This window comes from Eretmochelys imbricata, chromosome 2 (assembly GCF_965152235.1).
Source record: "Eretmochelys imbricata isolate rEreImb1 chromosome 2, rEreImb1.hap1, whole genome shotgun sequence".
Classification (NCBI taxonomy): Eukaryota; Metazoa; Chordata; order Testudines; family Cheloniidae; genus Eretmochelys; species Eretmochelys imbricata.
Window position 1 is genome coordinate 237,587,589 of NC_135573.1, and position 17,390 is coordinate 237,604,978.

The 17,390-nt window shown below is 45.3% G+C and overlaps 1 protein-coding gene across 2 annotated transcripts in view; it reads left to right on the plus strand.

Moving 5' to 3' along the window:
* WAC (WW domain containing adaptor with coiled-coil) overlaps positions 1-9,534 on the plus strand; it is a 114,325-nt gene extending 104,791 nt beyond the window's left edge. For both annotated transcript variants that reach the window (XM_077808265.1, XM_077808264.1), the window contains exon 14: positions 8,533-9,534. In XM_077808265.1, coding sequence (XP_077664391.1) covers positions 8,533-8,602 — 70 coding nt within the window. In that variant the 3' untranslated portion in view covers positions 8,603-9,534. The remainder of the gene's footprint in view (positions 1-8,532) is intronic.
* Positions 9,535-17,390: the final 7,856 nt, after the last annotated feature.

The following is a 17,390-nucleotide window of genomic DNA, read 5'->3' on the forward strand; positions in this document are numbered from 1 at the left end:
CTTATTGGAGTGTGTGGGTCATGTCGGTGATGAGCGGTGCAAAGGGAGTGTCCTCATCCGCCGCCACTTCAGAGCAAGAGCTGGCGGCACTGGGCTCAGTGCATGAGAACCACTCGGAGGTTGGGGTAGAGGAGACCGTGCCCACCCCAAAAACCCCCTCCCCCATGGGGGATGATGCCCCAGAGCCTCCCCCAGCAGTACAGTCGTCCTCGTCCCCGGACGAGGCGGTTGTGCGACCCTTGAGGGCCAGCCCACCGGACAGTTTTAAAGAACACCACTACCTCTAGGCCCTGCTTTGATGGGTGGCCGAGAACTTGGGCCGAGAGGTGGAGGAGATGGCTGAGCAGGTGGACAACTTGTTCAGTGTTCTCTCAGCCTATATCCTGGCATGTGTTGCGCTACCAGTGCATGACGGGGTCCTGAAAATTGCCAAGGTTCTTTGACAAATCCTGTCATCCATCTTTGCAACCTCCAAAAGGGCTGAAAAGGAGTACTTCATCCTGGCCAAAGGGTAGGAGTACCTTTATACCAATCCATCTCCAGGCTCACTGGTTGCCAACTAAAAGGACAAGCAGAGGCATACCTGTTCAACTCCCAGAAATAAAGAGGCCAAAAGACTGGACCGTTTGGGGAGAAAAATTTGTTCAACAGCCAGCCTGCAATCCCGGGTAGCAAACCATCAGGCCCTCTTGGGCAGGTACAATTTTAACTTATGGGACTCCCTCCTTAACTTACGGGAGTCTGTCCCTCAGGATTTGGCCCAGGAATTTGGCACCCTGGTAGAGGAGGGTACTGCGGCGGCTAGGTGCTTTCTCCAGATGGCGTGGGACATGACAAGACTTGGCAACTAGGGTGGTTGCGTTGGGGGTGATCATGAGGCGCAGCTCTTGGCTTCAGTCTGCTGGCCCAAGTGATGCAGACCTCTGTCCAGGACCTCCCATTCGATGGGAACTGTCTCTTTTTGGAGCAGACTGATGCGAGGTTGATGGGTTAAAGGACACTCGGGCCACCCTTCGCTCGCTGGGCATGCATATGCCACAGTCTGCACAGAAGCAGTTCTGGCCACCCCCTCCTCCAAAGCCTCGGGCAGGGGTCTGCAAGGAGAAGGGATAGAGCACAAGCTTTAGTCTTTGCCTCCCTTCCTCCTCCTGCTCACCTGTGCAGCCCAGCCTGGCAAAGCATCCTGGGGGTCAGAAGCGCTCGTTTTGAAGGTGTGCTTGAGAGCGACACCCAAGTCAATTCTGGGGAATTCCGAGCGGGTCTCATGCAGCAAGCCCAGTACTACTAGCTGTTGCGCAGAGATGGCATCAGATGAGCAGTGTGAAGGGAGCATTGTCATCACTGGCATGACCCATGCACTCCAATAAGGCCAGTGCGTTGGCAACTGGATCCCTGGATCCACCTTGTTCTTTCCTCAACCGTCTTTGTCCCTACAGTTGTGCCTGGTCGCAGGTTGCCTTGGACCACTGGGTGCTGTACATAGTATCTTGGGCTGTACCCTGCAATTATTGGCTGCCCCTCCCTCTCACCTTCCCTTCTTTCCCATCCCTCTTCAGGGACCCTTCTGACGAGCAACTCCTTGTCCTGCACCCGGGGGCGGTGGAAGAGGTCCTTTGGGACATGAAGGGAAAAGGGTTTTCTTTCTGCTACTTCCTAAACCTGAAAGCAAAAGGGGACCCATTCTGTACCTGCATCGCCTCAACAAGCCTCTCAGAAAGTTGAAGTTTCGCATGGTCTCCCTGACCTACATCATTCCCTCTCTGGATCCGTGAGATTGGTACACCGCCCTCAACTTGGATACTTATTTTCATATTCCAAGGTCACAGTTGTTTCCTCCGTTTCATAGTGGGAAGATACCATTTTCAGTTCACGGTGCTGTCCTTTGGTGTCTCATCAGCTCTGAGGGTGTTCATAAAATGTATGGCTCCAGTGGTTGCTTACCTGAGACATCAAGCGTTCCAGAACTTCCATATCTTGACGATTGGCTCATGAAGGGCAGGTTTCGGGAGCAAGTGCAAAGAAGCCTCAATCTGGTTTGTTCCATCTGCCGCTACCTGGGCCCGTTAATAAACGAGAAAAAAGTCTAACTTAGCGCTGGGCCAACGAATAGAGTTCATTGGTGTGGTTGTCAACTCCACATGAGCCAGAGCCTTCCTTCCAGAACTGCATTTTCAGGCCATATCAGACCTGGTCTCCCATGTAAAGAGTCACCTTCTCACCATGGCTCACACCTGCCTGTGGTTTTTGGGCCCCATGGCTGCGTGTACATACGTGATCAGCCAAACTCAGCTCCATCTCCAGCCTCTACAAGCGTGGCTCGCGTTGGTCTACAACCCCAACAGGCACGACTTAGACCGGGTGGTCAGGGTGCCTGATCACATCAAGTCATCCCTGGATTGGTGGTTGGACTCTGGGTCAGTGTTGGAGGGAGTTCCCTTCATGTCACCATCACTGACTCTGGTCTTCGATGATTTGGACCTTGGCTGGGGAGCCCGCCTGGGTGAGCTGAGCACCCAGGGTCATTGCTTGTGGGACGATTGGGCCCTTCACATCAACGTCAGGGAGCTCAGAGCGATTCGCCTGGCCTTTCTTGCCCCACCTGAAGGGAAAGGTGGTACAGATCCTGCTGGACAATACTGCTGCGATGTATTACAACAACAGGCAGGGTGGTGCCAGGTCTTCGACTCTTTGTCAAGAAGCTCTCCGCCTTCAGGGTTTTTGTGTGCGGCATGCCATTTATCTGGTAGCTGCGCACCAGGAACTTCTTGGTAGATCACTTCAGCAGGCCTTTCTCGTCTTGCCACGAGTGGTTGCCTCCATCTGGAGGCAGTCAGCATAATCTTCCAGAGGTGGGGGAACTCCCCATGTGGACCTGTTCGCATCCAGGCAGAACAGAAAATGCCACATGTTCTGTTTGATCTGGGGGATGGACAGTGGCTCCCTATCAGATGCCTTTCTCTTTCCGTAGTTGGGGGCGCTGATGTATGCCTTCCCGCAAGTCCTGTTGATTCACCCGGTCCTTGTGAAGATCAAGTAAGACAGGGCAAGAATTATCCTAGTAGCCCTAACGTGGCCTCGCCAGCACTGGTTCGGCACATTGCTGAGCCTTTCAGTAGCCGACCCACTGCAGCTGCCCCTCTGACCAGGTCTGCTCTCCCAGAACCACTGCAGCCTTTTGCACCCGAACCTGGCAGCGCTGCACTTGACAGCTTGGCTACTGTATGGCTAAGTGCGGACGAATGGGCAAGCTCAGCCCGTGTTCAGGCTGTACCCAGGTTTTGCTGGGTAGCAGGAAACCCTCCACCAGAGCAGCTTACCTGGCCAAACGGAAAAGGTTCATGTGCTGGGCCTCAGAAGAGCATGTCCGGGCTGAGCAGACTCCGCTGCAGGAGATCCTGGATTATCTGCTGCACCTCAAACTCTAAGGTTTGTCCCTGTCATCAGTCAAGGTCAACCTGGCCGCTGTCTTGGCTTTCCATCCTCCATTTCAAGTAGGTCGAACTTCTCTCATGACATGACAACACGGTTTTTGAAAGGTCTGGAGCATCTCTACCCATATGCCTGGGATCCCATCCCTCCCTGGGACCTGAATCTTGTGCTGTCAAGGCTCTTCGGGCCTCCCTTTGAGTCTCTTGCTTCCTGCTCTCTCCTGGAAGGTTTCATTCCTGGTCGTGATAACGTCGGCCGCAGGGTATCTGAGATCAGGGCGCTTACTTCAGAACCGCCCTATATGGTCTTCTACAAGGATAAGGTCCAGTTGTGACCGCACCCAGCATTTCTGCCACGGTCGTTTCCCAGTTTCATACTGGCCTGAACATATACTTACCCATCTTCTTTCCAAAGCCTCATACGTCAGATAAGAAGCACGGGTTACACACCCTGGACGTCAGGATGGCGCTGGCCTGCTACATAGATAGAGCAAAGCCATTTCGTAAGTCAACGCAGCTGTTTGTTGTAGTGGCAGATAGAACAAAAGGTTGCCCATTGTCTGCTCAGAGGATTTTGTCCTGGATCATGGCCTGCATTTGCCACTGCTATGAGCTGGCGAAGGTGCCTTTGCCAGCAATCGTGAGGGCACACTTGTCTAGGGCATAAGCGTTGTCAGTGGGCTTTCTAGCACAGGTTCCAATCCAAGAGATCTGTAGGGCCGCTACCTGGTCATCTGTCCACACGTTTGTGTCTCATTATGCGCTTACACAGCAAGCTGAGACGACGCTGGCTTTGGCAGAGCAGAGCTGCAAGACTGAACTCCGAGCCCAAATCTATGGACACTGCCTGAGAGTCACCTAGAATGAAATCGACATGGGCAACCACTCGAAGAAGAAAAAATGATTACCTACCATTACATAACTGTTGTTCTTAGAGATGTGTTGCTCATGTCCCTTTCATTACGCGTCCTCCTGCCCTCTGTCAGAGTTGTTGGCAAGAAGGAACTGAGAGGACGTAGGGCCAGCTGTGACTTGATATACCAACACATGAGCGCAGCACTCTAGGGAGCCCCATAGCCGGCCCTACGGATGCCACTAAGGCAAAAATCTCAGACAACCGTGCACGTGGGCGTGCACACACCTAGAATGAAATGGACATGAGCAACACATCTCGAAGAAAAACAGTTATGAAAAGGTAGGTAACCATTTTTTCCCTGATATACATTTTACGTATTTCCCACACAGATGCCTTTTGACAATCTCCAGTAAACAGATCAGCAATGCAATGTCTGTACATCTTTTTATTACATGGATAGAAAAGAAATTGTGTTCCACATGCATTAGCACACTAGGTAAATCTGATCAGCTTACACAGATTTAGATGCTTCTACTAAAATATCTAGTTATCGCATCTGTAAATTTGGTACAGTTTATATAGTTCCACTTGTTATGATTTGACCACTTGAAGCAGAGAACGTGTTATTTCTTGACTTTAGCAAAGTTTTAGTTACGGTCTCCCACAGTATTCTTGTCAGCAAGTTAAAGAAATATGGGCTGGATGAATGGACTATGAGGTGGATAGAAAGCTGGCTAGATTGGGCTCAACGGGTAGTGATCAATGACTCCATTTCTAGTTGTCAGCCGGTATCAAGCGGAGTGCGGCAAGGGTCGGTCCTGGGGCTGGTTTTGTTCAATATCTTCATTAATGATCTGGAGGATGGCATGGACTGCACCCTCAGCAAGTTTTCAGATGACACTAAACTGGGAGGAATGGTAGATACGCTGGAGGGTAGGGATAGGATACAGAAGGCCCTAGACAAATTAGAGGATTGGGCCAAAAGAAATCGGATGAGGTTCAACAAGGACAAGTGCAGAGTCCTGCACTTAGGACGGAAGAATCTCATGCACCGCTGCAGACTAGGGATCAAATGGCTAGGCAGCAGTTCTCCAGAAAAGGACCTAGGGGTTACACTGGGTGAGAAGCTGGATATGAGTCAACCAGTGTGCCCTTGTTGCAAAGAAGGCTAACAGCATTTTGGGCTGTAAAAGTAGGAGCATTGCCAGCAGATCGAGGGACGTGATCATTCCCCTCTATTTGGCATTGGTGAGGCCTCATCTGGAGTACTGTGTCCAGTTTTGGGCCCCACACTACTAAGAAGGATGTGGAAAAATTGGAGAGAGTCCAGCAAAGGGCAACAACGATTGGGGGCTGGAGCACATGACTTATGAGGAGCGGCTAAGGGAACTGGGATTATTTAGTCTGCGGAAGGAAAGAATGAGGGGGGATTTGATAGCTGCTTTCAACTACCTGAAAGGGGCTTCCAAAGGGGATGTATCTAGACTTTTTTCTCAGTGGTAGCAGGTGACAGAACAAGGAACAATGGTCTCAAGTTGCAGTGAGAGTGGTTTAGGTTGGATATTAGGAAAAACTTTTTCACAAGGAGGGTGGTGAAGCACTGGAATGGGTTACCTAGGGAGGTGGTGGAATCTCCTTCCTTAGATATTTTTAAGGTCAGGCTTGACAAAGCCCTGGCTGGGATGATTTAGTTGGGGATTGGTCCTGCTTTGAGCAGGGGGTTGGACTAGATGACCTCCTGTGGTCCCTTCCGACTCTGATATTCTATAATTTATGTATTGATTAGGTCTTGAGGCACAGCAAGTTGAGTTGCTCTTATTTGATCTCATAAGCTAAGTGAAGTTGGTTCTTGTCAATATTTGGATGAGACTTCCAAGAAGATTTCAAGATTCTTCAGTAAATACTGGTGATTTAGTATGTGACATTCTCACCTTTTGAGTAATTACTGGCTCATTGCCCTTGCACAATGCTGAGGATACTGAGCTATTAAAAATACCATCAGGATAAGATACAAAACTGAGGTCAATATTAGACCAGATGACACTTTTTGTGATCAAGGAGGTTAGTCCTGGTTTCCTGTTTAACTTCCATTTGAATTCGGACTACTAAAATTCTCCCTGCAGTTTCACTTGAATATATTGTTTTTCATTTTCTGTCCTAAACAGCTGTAGTGATGCTGTGCATTTGTTAAACAGATGCTGTGCTCTACATCAGAAATGGCTGCATTTCAGTGGTGCATGAAGTGATACCTGCATACAAAATGGGTAGTTTGTAAAATACTTTAAGATTTTCATGATGGACAGTTTTTTCTAAATTATTTTGCATTTGATTTTAAGTTAACTGGAGTAGTTTCTTTAAATCTTCTTATTGTAAATGGTTGTTTTGACAAACAATTTGGCTTCTCATGGCTGAAATAAAGCTTACAGGGATAATTTCTAGCCCATCTCTGGAGGAGTGTTTAAGCCCTTCATAAGGTAACAGTAAGAAGATTTAAAAAAATTACTCTAGTTAAATTAAAATCAAATGCAAAATTTAGAATAAACCCTGGACACTTAGGATTCAAGGTACATCTATAGCTGTAAGTGACACCTTGCTGTATTTACATGTTCCTAGGGAACTTTACATTGTTTTTTTATGCCAGCTTGCCTTTGCTGTCATCACAGAGGAATGGAAGAGATGGCACCGATGGCAAGTCCAGAAAAGGAAGCTTTGTGAAAGTCTGGGATTTTAAAAACTGATATATCTAATATATATGCATTCCACAATCTCTGGGTATTTGGATCTTTAGCCTGAGATACCGAAGAAAAACAAAATATGTAAATTCCTGTTTTTAAAAAACAAATCTGTGCTTCATCGCAAGGCAGAACAAGAGTTTGCCTCATGTATGTCTTTTGGAGCTTCAGGACACCTTTCCATTTTGGGAGTGTGTAAAGCGTGTCAGACCAAACATTTCACAAGCACGTCCATTATGTTTTAAACTGCATCTCTGGTTATTTGTCGTCAGCATTATAAGATATTAAGGTTCAAAGGGCAGTTATCTGAATTGCCCTTAATTGGATAAATTTAAAAAAAAAAATTTACCAAAATTCTGCTGAAATAGCACGATTTCTCAGTATCTGTTAAAATGACTGCTGATTATGGAACATTTGTGTATAACAAGATTTCATGATGATCTTTGTACCTGCATAATTCATTCAATCCCATTGCACTTCAGCACCAAGTTACAAAATATGCATTAGTTCTGAAAAAGCAGTGTCTAAACCGAAGGCACATGTAACTTGAGTTACTATTGATGTAAGTTCAGTAGAAGAAAATGCATTCTGTAATGGGGATGCCAACAAAATGGTTAGCCCTAAAAATTAAACAGTCATGAGAGCTTTTTTGTATTGCTGCCCGTAAGGATTCCATTGTTTTTCTTCTGGTATTTTGCCATACAGTAGAACACAAAAAACCTTTAAAAATGTTTCTGTTCTACCATGCCATGACTGTAAGAAAGTGTATAAGTTTAGAACTGATAGAATCGGTTGCATGAGACATAAAGCCAGAAATATACTATAAAATTAAAATACACTTGGCCAAATATGTCTGGCCATTACAGCTGTGCTAAAAAAATGAGAGCACATGAATAGCTCCTCCACTCCCAGCTTGTGGGTGAAGAGTAGGGTAGGAAGAGTCTGGCCAGTGCTTCTGGCAGTACTCTGTCCAAGAGAGGGCATGTTTAGATGAGTGTGTTACCATGCCCCTCCCCCACTGCATTGGCAGGGGGGCTGCTTGAGAGGGAGGTATCAGGATATTCCTTTATTAAAGGGCATAGTAAAGTTGTAGTCCAGCACCCATGATAGTACTCTGCCATATACAGGCATAATGCTTTTCTCTGTAGCATTCAAGTACTGAATATTGTCTTCTCTTGTGTTCCCTTGGACGTTAATTTAACTTACGTATATTAAGGTTAGGTATCAACGTATGTTAATCGTATTTAGACCCAGTAATTTTATCCTTTTTAAAAAACAAAAATTAATCGAAGTACTTGAGATTTATGCAGTGACATTCTGTGGTAGTTATACTTCACCAAGGAGGATCTATCAGTCCAGCAGAGTTAAAGTCATGTGAAATGAATGTCTAGTTTGACTAAGGTGTCATTTAGGCATGGTTTTAACTGAAATGTTTGTGATTTATATTGAATATGAATATTAATCTAAGAATATAATGAAAGTTCTTCTACTAATCTGATTCTATTTTGTCTTGCAGGATACTATTTTTGAGGCAACAAATTAAAGAACTTGAAAAGCTAAAGAATCAGAATTCCTTCATGGTGTGAAAAGTTGTGAATAATTGCACATAGTTTTGAGTACAGGAACTGTAAAACTGATTGCCCAGTCTTAACATTTTTGAGCTGCATTTGAGTAGACTTTGGACCATTGAGCTGGGCAAAAGAGATGAAAGGGGAAGGGGACAGGAGGGAGTCAATTCAAGGGGAAAGATACAAGGATGATTTGTAAAACCCTTGAAATGTAGATTTCTTGTAGATGTATTCTTCACGTTGTAAATATGTTTTGTAGAGTGAAGCCATGGGAAGCCATGTGTATCAGAGCTTAGACATCCAAAACTAATCAATGCTGAGGTGGCTAAATACCTAGCCTTTTACATGTAAACCTGTCTGCAAAATTAGCTTTCTTTTTTAGTTAATTTATCATTCAGAAATCTTGCATTTCCTAAAATTCAATGCGAGCGCCAGGCGATCTGTATGTAAGGCTGCAACAATTTGGAACAGTTTGGGTAATGTACAAAATATCATGAAACAACTGTTTCCACACTTGCACCGAATCAAGAGCAGTGCTTCTCCATTTCTGTTTTACAGAGAAACATTTTTCATTTTCTGTGTTCCATTTCCCCAAGAAATCCTAAATCTGATTTATCAGTTTTTTAATGCTTTTAATTTTCTCCTTTCTTAAGGCACTGTTGCTATGGCACTTTTTCTATAATCTTTTCATTCCTGTGTACAGTAGCTTAAAATTGCAGTGATTGAGCATAACCCACTGTTTGTATAAATTATTGAAACGTATTTCCATTTGCACCCTGTAAGAATGGTCTTATAGTACTGCTGGGCATGTGTGTTGAAAGTACATTACTTGCTCAAATATAAGGAAATAGCCCAATGAACATGTTAACATGGTTGTGGGAGGGGAAAGAGGAAAAAGCTAGTCAGATGTGAATTGTATCTGTTGTAATAAACATGTTAAAACAATGGAACACTGGTTTTCCTTTCCTTTGGTCAGCGCATATTAGAATTTGGTCTATTTGGGGATTCTTTATCAGAACTATTCTTGTTGAACATTTTTGTACTTAATTGAAATAGTTTCTCAAGGGAGGTTTTGTTTAATACTTGTAAACAAGAAATTGTGTATAAAATATTTAATTAAATATAAAATTCAACAAGGATGATTAAGACACCGCCCCAACAGTTGTCATATGTTAACTCCTGGTTTACCTGTCTTGCTATTATGACATTTCATTTCGAAGGATGTTTGTGTTGTAGCTAACTGTTCAAGTCTGGTGCTGACTGCTGTTCTTAGCCATCACAAAACGCTGAACTTGTGTAATTGGAGCAACCCACTGTTTGAAAATGGTGGAAAAGCTCAGCTTTGTATATTGTTTCCTAAAGTATATTAAAAATAAAAAAAAGAAACTATTGCTACTATAAAATAAATTTGGCTTTTTCTTTGCAAAAATCTTCTAAAGTCATGACTTGGTGCTACTGTGATGCTGCCAGAAATGTGTAAATCTCAAAAGTTTGTGTATTAGTTAAAAAAATCTTTTGAAGGAGCTAAAAGTAGACTAAAGTCCTCCTCTTAAAATACTAATGCTGTTGACACACCTTCACATATATTCAAAACTGCCAGCACTCAAAGGTTATTTTCTGCAGAATCATGTCTTTCAGTACCAAAGAGATGCTAAATTCTTTGTATAGCCTGTTAAGTCTTACAAGCGGTCTCAAAAAGCCGTTTTTTTAACCAGTGTAAATTTTAAGTCCCACTGGCAGTGCTCCCAGAAATCAAAATTATTGTAATACTCCAAAACAAAATAAGAATACAAATAACGTCACTTAAGACTGCAAAGTAGTTCTTACACTTGGTTGGGACTTGAAATTGCTTTTTGTGGTTCTATCTTTTGAGAATTTATAACATTAAAAGTTAGCATCAGGAATATTTAATGAAATTTTATTTGTGGAAGTGGTACTGAATGCGGTCAAGACCGTTGCCTAAAATACGTACATTTTCCTTCAGAGCTGGACCTGAGGACACGGGTGACAAAAATTTCTGATCAAGAGTACATGGGTGCACGCACAGCCTGACAGTGAGCACCCACACAGATGCTATTTGAAGAACAAATATGGGCAGGGGCAGACCCACCACCATTCCAGTTGCTTCTCAACTGCCTGTGGCTTGAGATGGCACATCCTGCCCTCTTTTTCATTGCCCACTTCGGGCCGCCTTGTTCAAGTGCTTGCATGTATCCATTCCAATGTAGATGTGTGTGCACCCTCAGCACAGTCACTGTAAATTTTTTGCTCAGTGGTATCCATTGGGGTGACTAAGGTGCCTTCTGGTGCCACACGCTCATAGCTGCGGTATAAAGAGCCCAGTGACCCTGCGCCCGCTCAGTTCCTTCTTACTATCCATGATGTTCATTGAAACTGCTCTCCTTACTATGGCAAGCTTTCCTGAAGTGGTCTTTGTTTTTCATCATAGTTGTATATAGTTAGTGTTTGTTTAGTCTGTCAGAATAGTTGGTCTTCTCTGTTAGCGGAGTTTTGTCCATTCCCAGTGGTGAGGTGTGCCTTGGGACCCACACTCTAGTTGCCTAAAGTGCATGGGTGAGGCTCATGTTGGGGATCGCTGTCAGGTCTGCTGTGACTAAACCCTGTTCAAAGAAAGATGAGGAGGCCAAGTTAAAGTTCGTACTAATGGAGGCAATGCTGAGACCTTCTGTCGAGCTGGTTGGACTCAGCACCAAGCGCCTCAGTGCCCATGAGCCACGCTTCTCCCACAGTGCAGCAATCCTGGCACTGTTCACTATCCCTGGTGCAGAGGAAGAAGAACAGAAAGTAGCTGGCCGAGAGGGGACGTTCCTCAATACCGAAGAAGGCCAGGCACAGGGAACAGAGTGGAGTGCGACCTACATCAAGCCCCTCCTCTGCCTGAGCATTGCAATTGCACTGTTGACCTTTACGTAGGTATCATTGAGTCCAGTACTAGAAGAACGGTCGGCACCTGAGGGACAGTGCTGGTAGTACAGGAGTTGATGGCCTCTGTGGGCAGGAGAGAGCATGTAGCCCCTTGTTGCTGTTTGGTTCTGGGCCCCGCAATACCATCCAGAGGGAAACCAATCATGCTGGCCCCCAGGAAAGCTTTCCTGTCTTGGCACTGATCTCTGGCACCAGTGGGGACCTCACCTCCATGGTCATCAGAGGGAGGTTCGTTGGAATCGGAGTTTGGGTCATATTCCTTTTGTCCAAGGAGTCGCCCCAGCTGTTACTCGAGTTATCCCTACACTTCCATGGACCCCGTGTCATTGAGTGTTTGGTCTAGTGATCACTGGCCTTTGCCAATTCAGTGGCTCTTTTGGAACTTGTGGGGGTTTACCCCAATCCCAGGGCCCAATTTGATATATTCCTACTCGGTGGCCTCCAAGAGATCTCCTCCCCAGATGAGGCTGTGTCAGGGACAGGCATGTTGCCTCCCCAGGATGACTATAAGGCCTACTAGCAGCTGCTGAAGAGGGTGCCCTTAAACTTGGGCTTAAAAGGCAGAGGTAGTAGAAGAATCCTCCCATAGCGTGGTTTTCATTCTGGCCATGGCAGGCCTGTGAAAAGTAGCCCTGTCTCTCAATGAGGCCATTATAAACCGGGTGAGAGTCCTGTGGCAAACCTACACTTCTTCTTTGAGTAGTGTCCCTATGGGTGCTCCATTGTAGGTGTAGCTGCACCCCTACGCCTCTAATTGGAAATTTTTGGTAGCATGTCTGTTGAGGCTGCACATGCCCTCTCCCTCCATCATGGTCTGTTTTCGAGGCTATCTAGCGCTGTGTGGGCAAACCCCCCTCAGTTCCTTCTCAACCGCTTTGGCCTCAAAGGCGCAAGCAGTTGTTCCTTCCTTATCTGCGTCATTAGCAGTAGTTTTTGTTTTGATCTCTTTAAGTGTTTCCTTTTTACCCCTTTGTGATTAAAAAAGAAAAAACTAGTTTTGTTTCCTGCCCTTTAAGTTTTTTTCCCCAGTTAAAGCGCCAAAAAAAAAAAAAAAAAAGAGAGGAAAAGAAGGGGAGGAAAGAACAGATTTCTTCTGCATTCCTCACTATTAGAGGGTGATAACCCCCCAGGGTCAAGCCCAGCTCTCCTGGCTTCAAGAGATGCCTCTTCTGCAAGGAGTCAATTCCTGTAATGGCCAGACACACTCACTGTGTCTTGAGCTTGGGAGAGTCCCATATCCCCCAGAAGCTAAAGCTGCGGTCTCACAGGAACTGAGAACTGAAGTTAAAACTTCTCCTTTATGGAGAAGCCACTTCAGTTTCCAGGAGACTCTAGTACGGACCCCGGATCATCCCCAGAGCCCTTAACTTCAGAGGGGTAGAGTTGTGAGAAAAAACCATGAAAAGGTTTGGGGGGGAAAAAAGGGGGGCTCTGAATCATTGGTCAGCCAGAGGGGGTCCCCAGTGCTGCCATCTTGGCACTGGCAGCACTGAAGTATGGTACCCAGAAGGGGGCCTCTGCTGTGAGCTCTGCCGCACTGCTACGTAGCCGACTGTTGAGCACTTGACATACTTACAAAATGGAAATGATTCTAAGTTTTTTGTTGTTCTAAGCACATAGACCCAACCTCATCTTCTCTCCCTTGATTTTACACTACATTTTAGATCTCAAGATCAAAATTCTCACTGAGCTACCTTAAGGTACATCCCGCAGTGAAACCAGCTTTCCACGGCTGGGTGGACAGATACTCGCTGTTCGGTCACCTGCTGACTTGTAGATTCCTTAAGGGCATTGGGAATCTCTTCCCTCATCTGAGACCACCCGCACCTGGGATCTTAATCTAGTTCTTAGGGCTTTGACTAGACCTCCCTTTGAGCCCATGACAACTTGCTCTTTTACACCTGTCCATGACGACAGCATTTCTAACTGCCATCACCACAGCTAGGTGCATAGGAGAAATAGCGGCCCTGATGGCACACCCACCATGTATGGTCTTTTTTTAAAGATAAAGAAATTCTGAGGCTGCATCCCGAGTTTCTCCCTAAAGTTGCCTCCATTTTCCATCAATCTTCCTGTTTTCTCCCCCCAAAACCACATTGGGACATCAGGGAGGCGATTCTGCATATGCTAGATGTTAGAAGAGCACTAGCATTCTACTGAGACAAGACTAAGGGCATCAGGAAGTTCCCCCAAACTCTTCCTTTTGCTTGCGGAAAGATCCAAATGCTCCACAATATCAAAGACTATGCAAATGGGTCTCTGATTGCATTAATCACTGTTATCAATGGCGAAACCTGCTGCTTCCATCCAGAGTCCATACACGCTCCATGAGGTCAATTTCTACCTCAGGGACATCTTTAAGGAACGTGACTATCTTGGAAATCTGAAGAGCAGCAACTTGGGCTTCTGCCCATGTTTTCACAGAAAATTGAGATCACTGGAAATCCAGCCTCCGATGCCATCTTCGGCTCTACAGTATTCTCTGTAGTAACAGACTCCAATTCAAAGTCCCAGTCTCCAATGGTGAGTACTGTCTGGGAGTCGCCTACAGTGGAACACCCATAGGGAAACTATTTGAAGAAGAGGAAGTTACTCACGTTGTGCAGTAACGATGGTTCTTTGAGATGTGTGTCCCTATGGTGCTCCACAACCTGCCCTCCTCCCCTCAACTTTGGAGGCTTCCATAAGGGGTCTGCGGTAGAGAAGAAACTGAGGAAGGTTCACCTATGCAATGCTAGATAGCCTCAAGGCAGACCATTAGGGCGGGAGAGTGCATGTGGGCTCAATGGACACTGCTACCAAAAATCTCTAATTAGGGGCACAGAGACACTTACAGTGGAGCCCCCACAGAGCTGCACATCTCAAAGAACCATTGTTACTGCCAGGGCTGTCCTTAGGCATACACAGCTGCGTAGGGCACCTGAAAATTTGGGGCACCCCTGGCTTTTAGTGTCCACCCTCCCACCTCTTCCTATCCCTGTTCTGACCCTTCCTGCTGGCTTCCACTACAGCTGGCTGCTGCAGCCTGGTGAGTCTTCCTCCAGAGGGGAACTAGTAACTTAAAAGTGAAAAAACCTGCCAGACCTATTAGTACAACATTGAAACTGTTAGAGGCATTCAAGTGGTAATGAAGCCATTTAACAGTTACTTGCCAACCCCCAGGTATATACTGTCAGTTTCTGAATTTACTGACAGAGTTGTGCATTATTGTAATATTTACACAGAACATATTTGTCAAGGTTCCTTCCCCACTCTGAACTCTGGGGTACAGATGTGGGGACCTGCATGAAAACCCCCCTAAGCTTCTTTTTACCAGTTTAGGTTTAAACTTCCCCAAGGTACAAACTATTTTACCTTTTGTCCCTGGACTTTATAGCTGCCACCACCACGCATCTAACAAATATATAACAGGGAAGGAGCCCACTTGGAAACGTTTTCCCCCCCACACACAAAATCCTCCCAAACCCTCCACCCCCTTTCCTGGGGAAGGCTTGATAAAAATCCTCACCAATTTGCATAGGTGAACACACAGTCAAACCCTTGGATCTTAAGAACAATGAAAAAGCAATCAGGTTCTTAAAAGAAGAATTTTAATGGAAGAAAAAGTAAAAGAATCACCTCTGTAAAATCAAGATGGTAAATACCTTACAGGGTAATCAGATTCAAAACATAGAGAATCTCTCTAGGCACAACCTTAAGTTACAAAAAGACCCAAAAACAGGAATATACATTCCCTCCAGCACAACTTATTTTATCAGCCATTTAAACAAAACAGAATCTAACGCATATCTAACTAGATTGCTTGTTAGCCCTTTACAGGAGTTCTGACCTGCATTCTTGCTCTGGTCCCGGCAAAAGCAAAACACATACAGAGAGAACCCTTTGTTTCCCCTCCCCCCCACTCCAGCTTTGAAAGTATCTTGTCTCCTCATTGGTCATTTTGGTCAGGTGCCAGTGAGGTTATCTTTAGCTTGTTAACCCTTTACAGGTGAAAGGGTTTTTTCCTCTGGCTAGGAGGGATTTAAAGGTGGTTAGCCTTCTCTTTATATTTATGACAGTGTTAGTTTACAGTACCTTAGTTTAAAATTTGCTTTCAAAATATTTCATTAGTATGTTGCTGAAGATTATAAAATCACATCTCTAAAAAATCCTTGCATAGACTTTTAGATGCACAGTCTGAGTATTCATCTTTAGCCTTAAATGCTTGGATCTTTACACATATAGTTTTTTAAATAAATCCTTCAAAGGCCACCCTTATCTAAAATACACATGCAAGCCCAGGCTGCCATCAGGCATGGTGTACCAGTTTAATAATACTGCATAGGACCCCATAAATCCTAATGGCCCTGGTTACTGCACAAGGCGAGTAACTTCTTCTTTCCTTCCCCCTGCCTCAAAAAGAGCCGAGAGGAGATACTTTGTCCCTGCCCAGGGGTATGAGCTCCTATATACCCATTTCCTGCCCACCAGGATTCCTGGTGGTGTTTACAGCCAACAAAAGGGAAAGCCAGGGTCTGCAGGGGGTGACTCCTAAGGCAAAAGATTCCAAGAAATTAGATCTTTTTGATTGAAAGGTTTACTGGGGCGGGGGCTGCAGCTTCAGATCACTAACCAGCAGGCACTGTTGGGCAGATACAACTTCAATTTGTGGAACTCCATGTTGAAGTTCAAGGACTTGCTTCCCTAAGAGGTCAGGCAGGAGTTCTCACTGGTGGATGAGGGAAGTCAATAGCCAGGGCTTCCTTGCAGATTCAGTGGCCAGGTCCATGGCCTCTGCAGTGCCCATGTGTAGGAGTTCATGGCTACGGTCCTCCTTTTCTCCAGGTGGGGTTGGCCCGATGTAGACCTGTTTGTAACCATGTTCAACAAAAGTATCACCTCTTCTGTACAAGTGCAGCAAGCAACAGTCAGTCCATCTCGGGTGCTTTCCTGCTGCATGGTTGTCGGGGTGTTCGGGGTGCAATTGAGACTAGTGAGGGGTTGTCACTCTTTACCCTGTATCCCTGAATGCCTCACAATGTTTTAGAGTAGCAGCCGTGTTAGTCTATATTTGCAAAAAGAAAAGGAGTGCTAGCATGCATGCATCTGATGAAGTGAGCTGTAGCTCACAAAAGCTTATGCTCAAATAAATTGGTTAGTCTCTAAGGTGCCACTAGTACTCCTTTCACAATGTTTTACTACCATAGTTCCCAGTTTGGGACACTTAGTCAGCAAGAAGCATGCAGGTCACAACCTGACTGTGTGCTATGCAGCCAGCCCTGATTCAGCAGCTGTGACCCCAGCAGCCTGTCTACAGCCCCAATCTAGCTTCCACCAACCTTGTTTACAACCAGCAAGGTGACCCCAACACACACCCACTCCCAAATTTTCCCCAAACTGTGCGTTTTGCAATGTCCAGCCCTTTCTGGACAGTTCAGAGAAATCATAAGCTTGCTTTGTTCCTTTAAAGAGACAAAAGCATTGTGAAGGAATACACCCATATATTCACATCCAACACATTACTGTAATGGTATTTGTACAAAGTATACCTTGTAAGGTATTGGAAAACTCATAATTTGCTGGTCAGCATTGTCCAGTTAAAATGTGTGGCAACATTGTACATGAAGTTAAAAGATTTCCCTGTATGATATTAGCACATTCCAAACTGCACAATCCTGCTGAGGCAGAAGTCGGGTTTGTCCTAAACAAAGGAAGGAATGTGTGTTTGCCTTCATTTGCATTTGCATTTAATTTGCAGTAAACAGAGTCATCAAGCAGAGAGGGAAAACAAAGGAAGTTCAAACAGGTGAAAAAAACCAGCAGGGAATATCCTTCCACATGGACTCTGTCTCCTGGATCTCAGCTGGAAATGTTTTTCAAG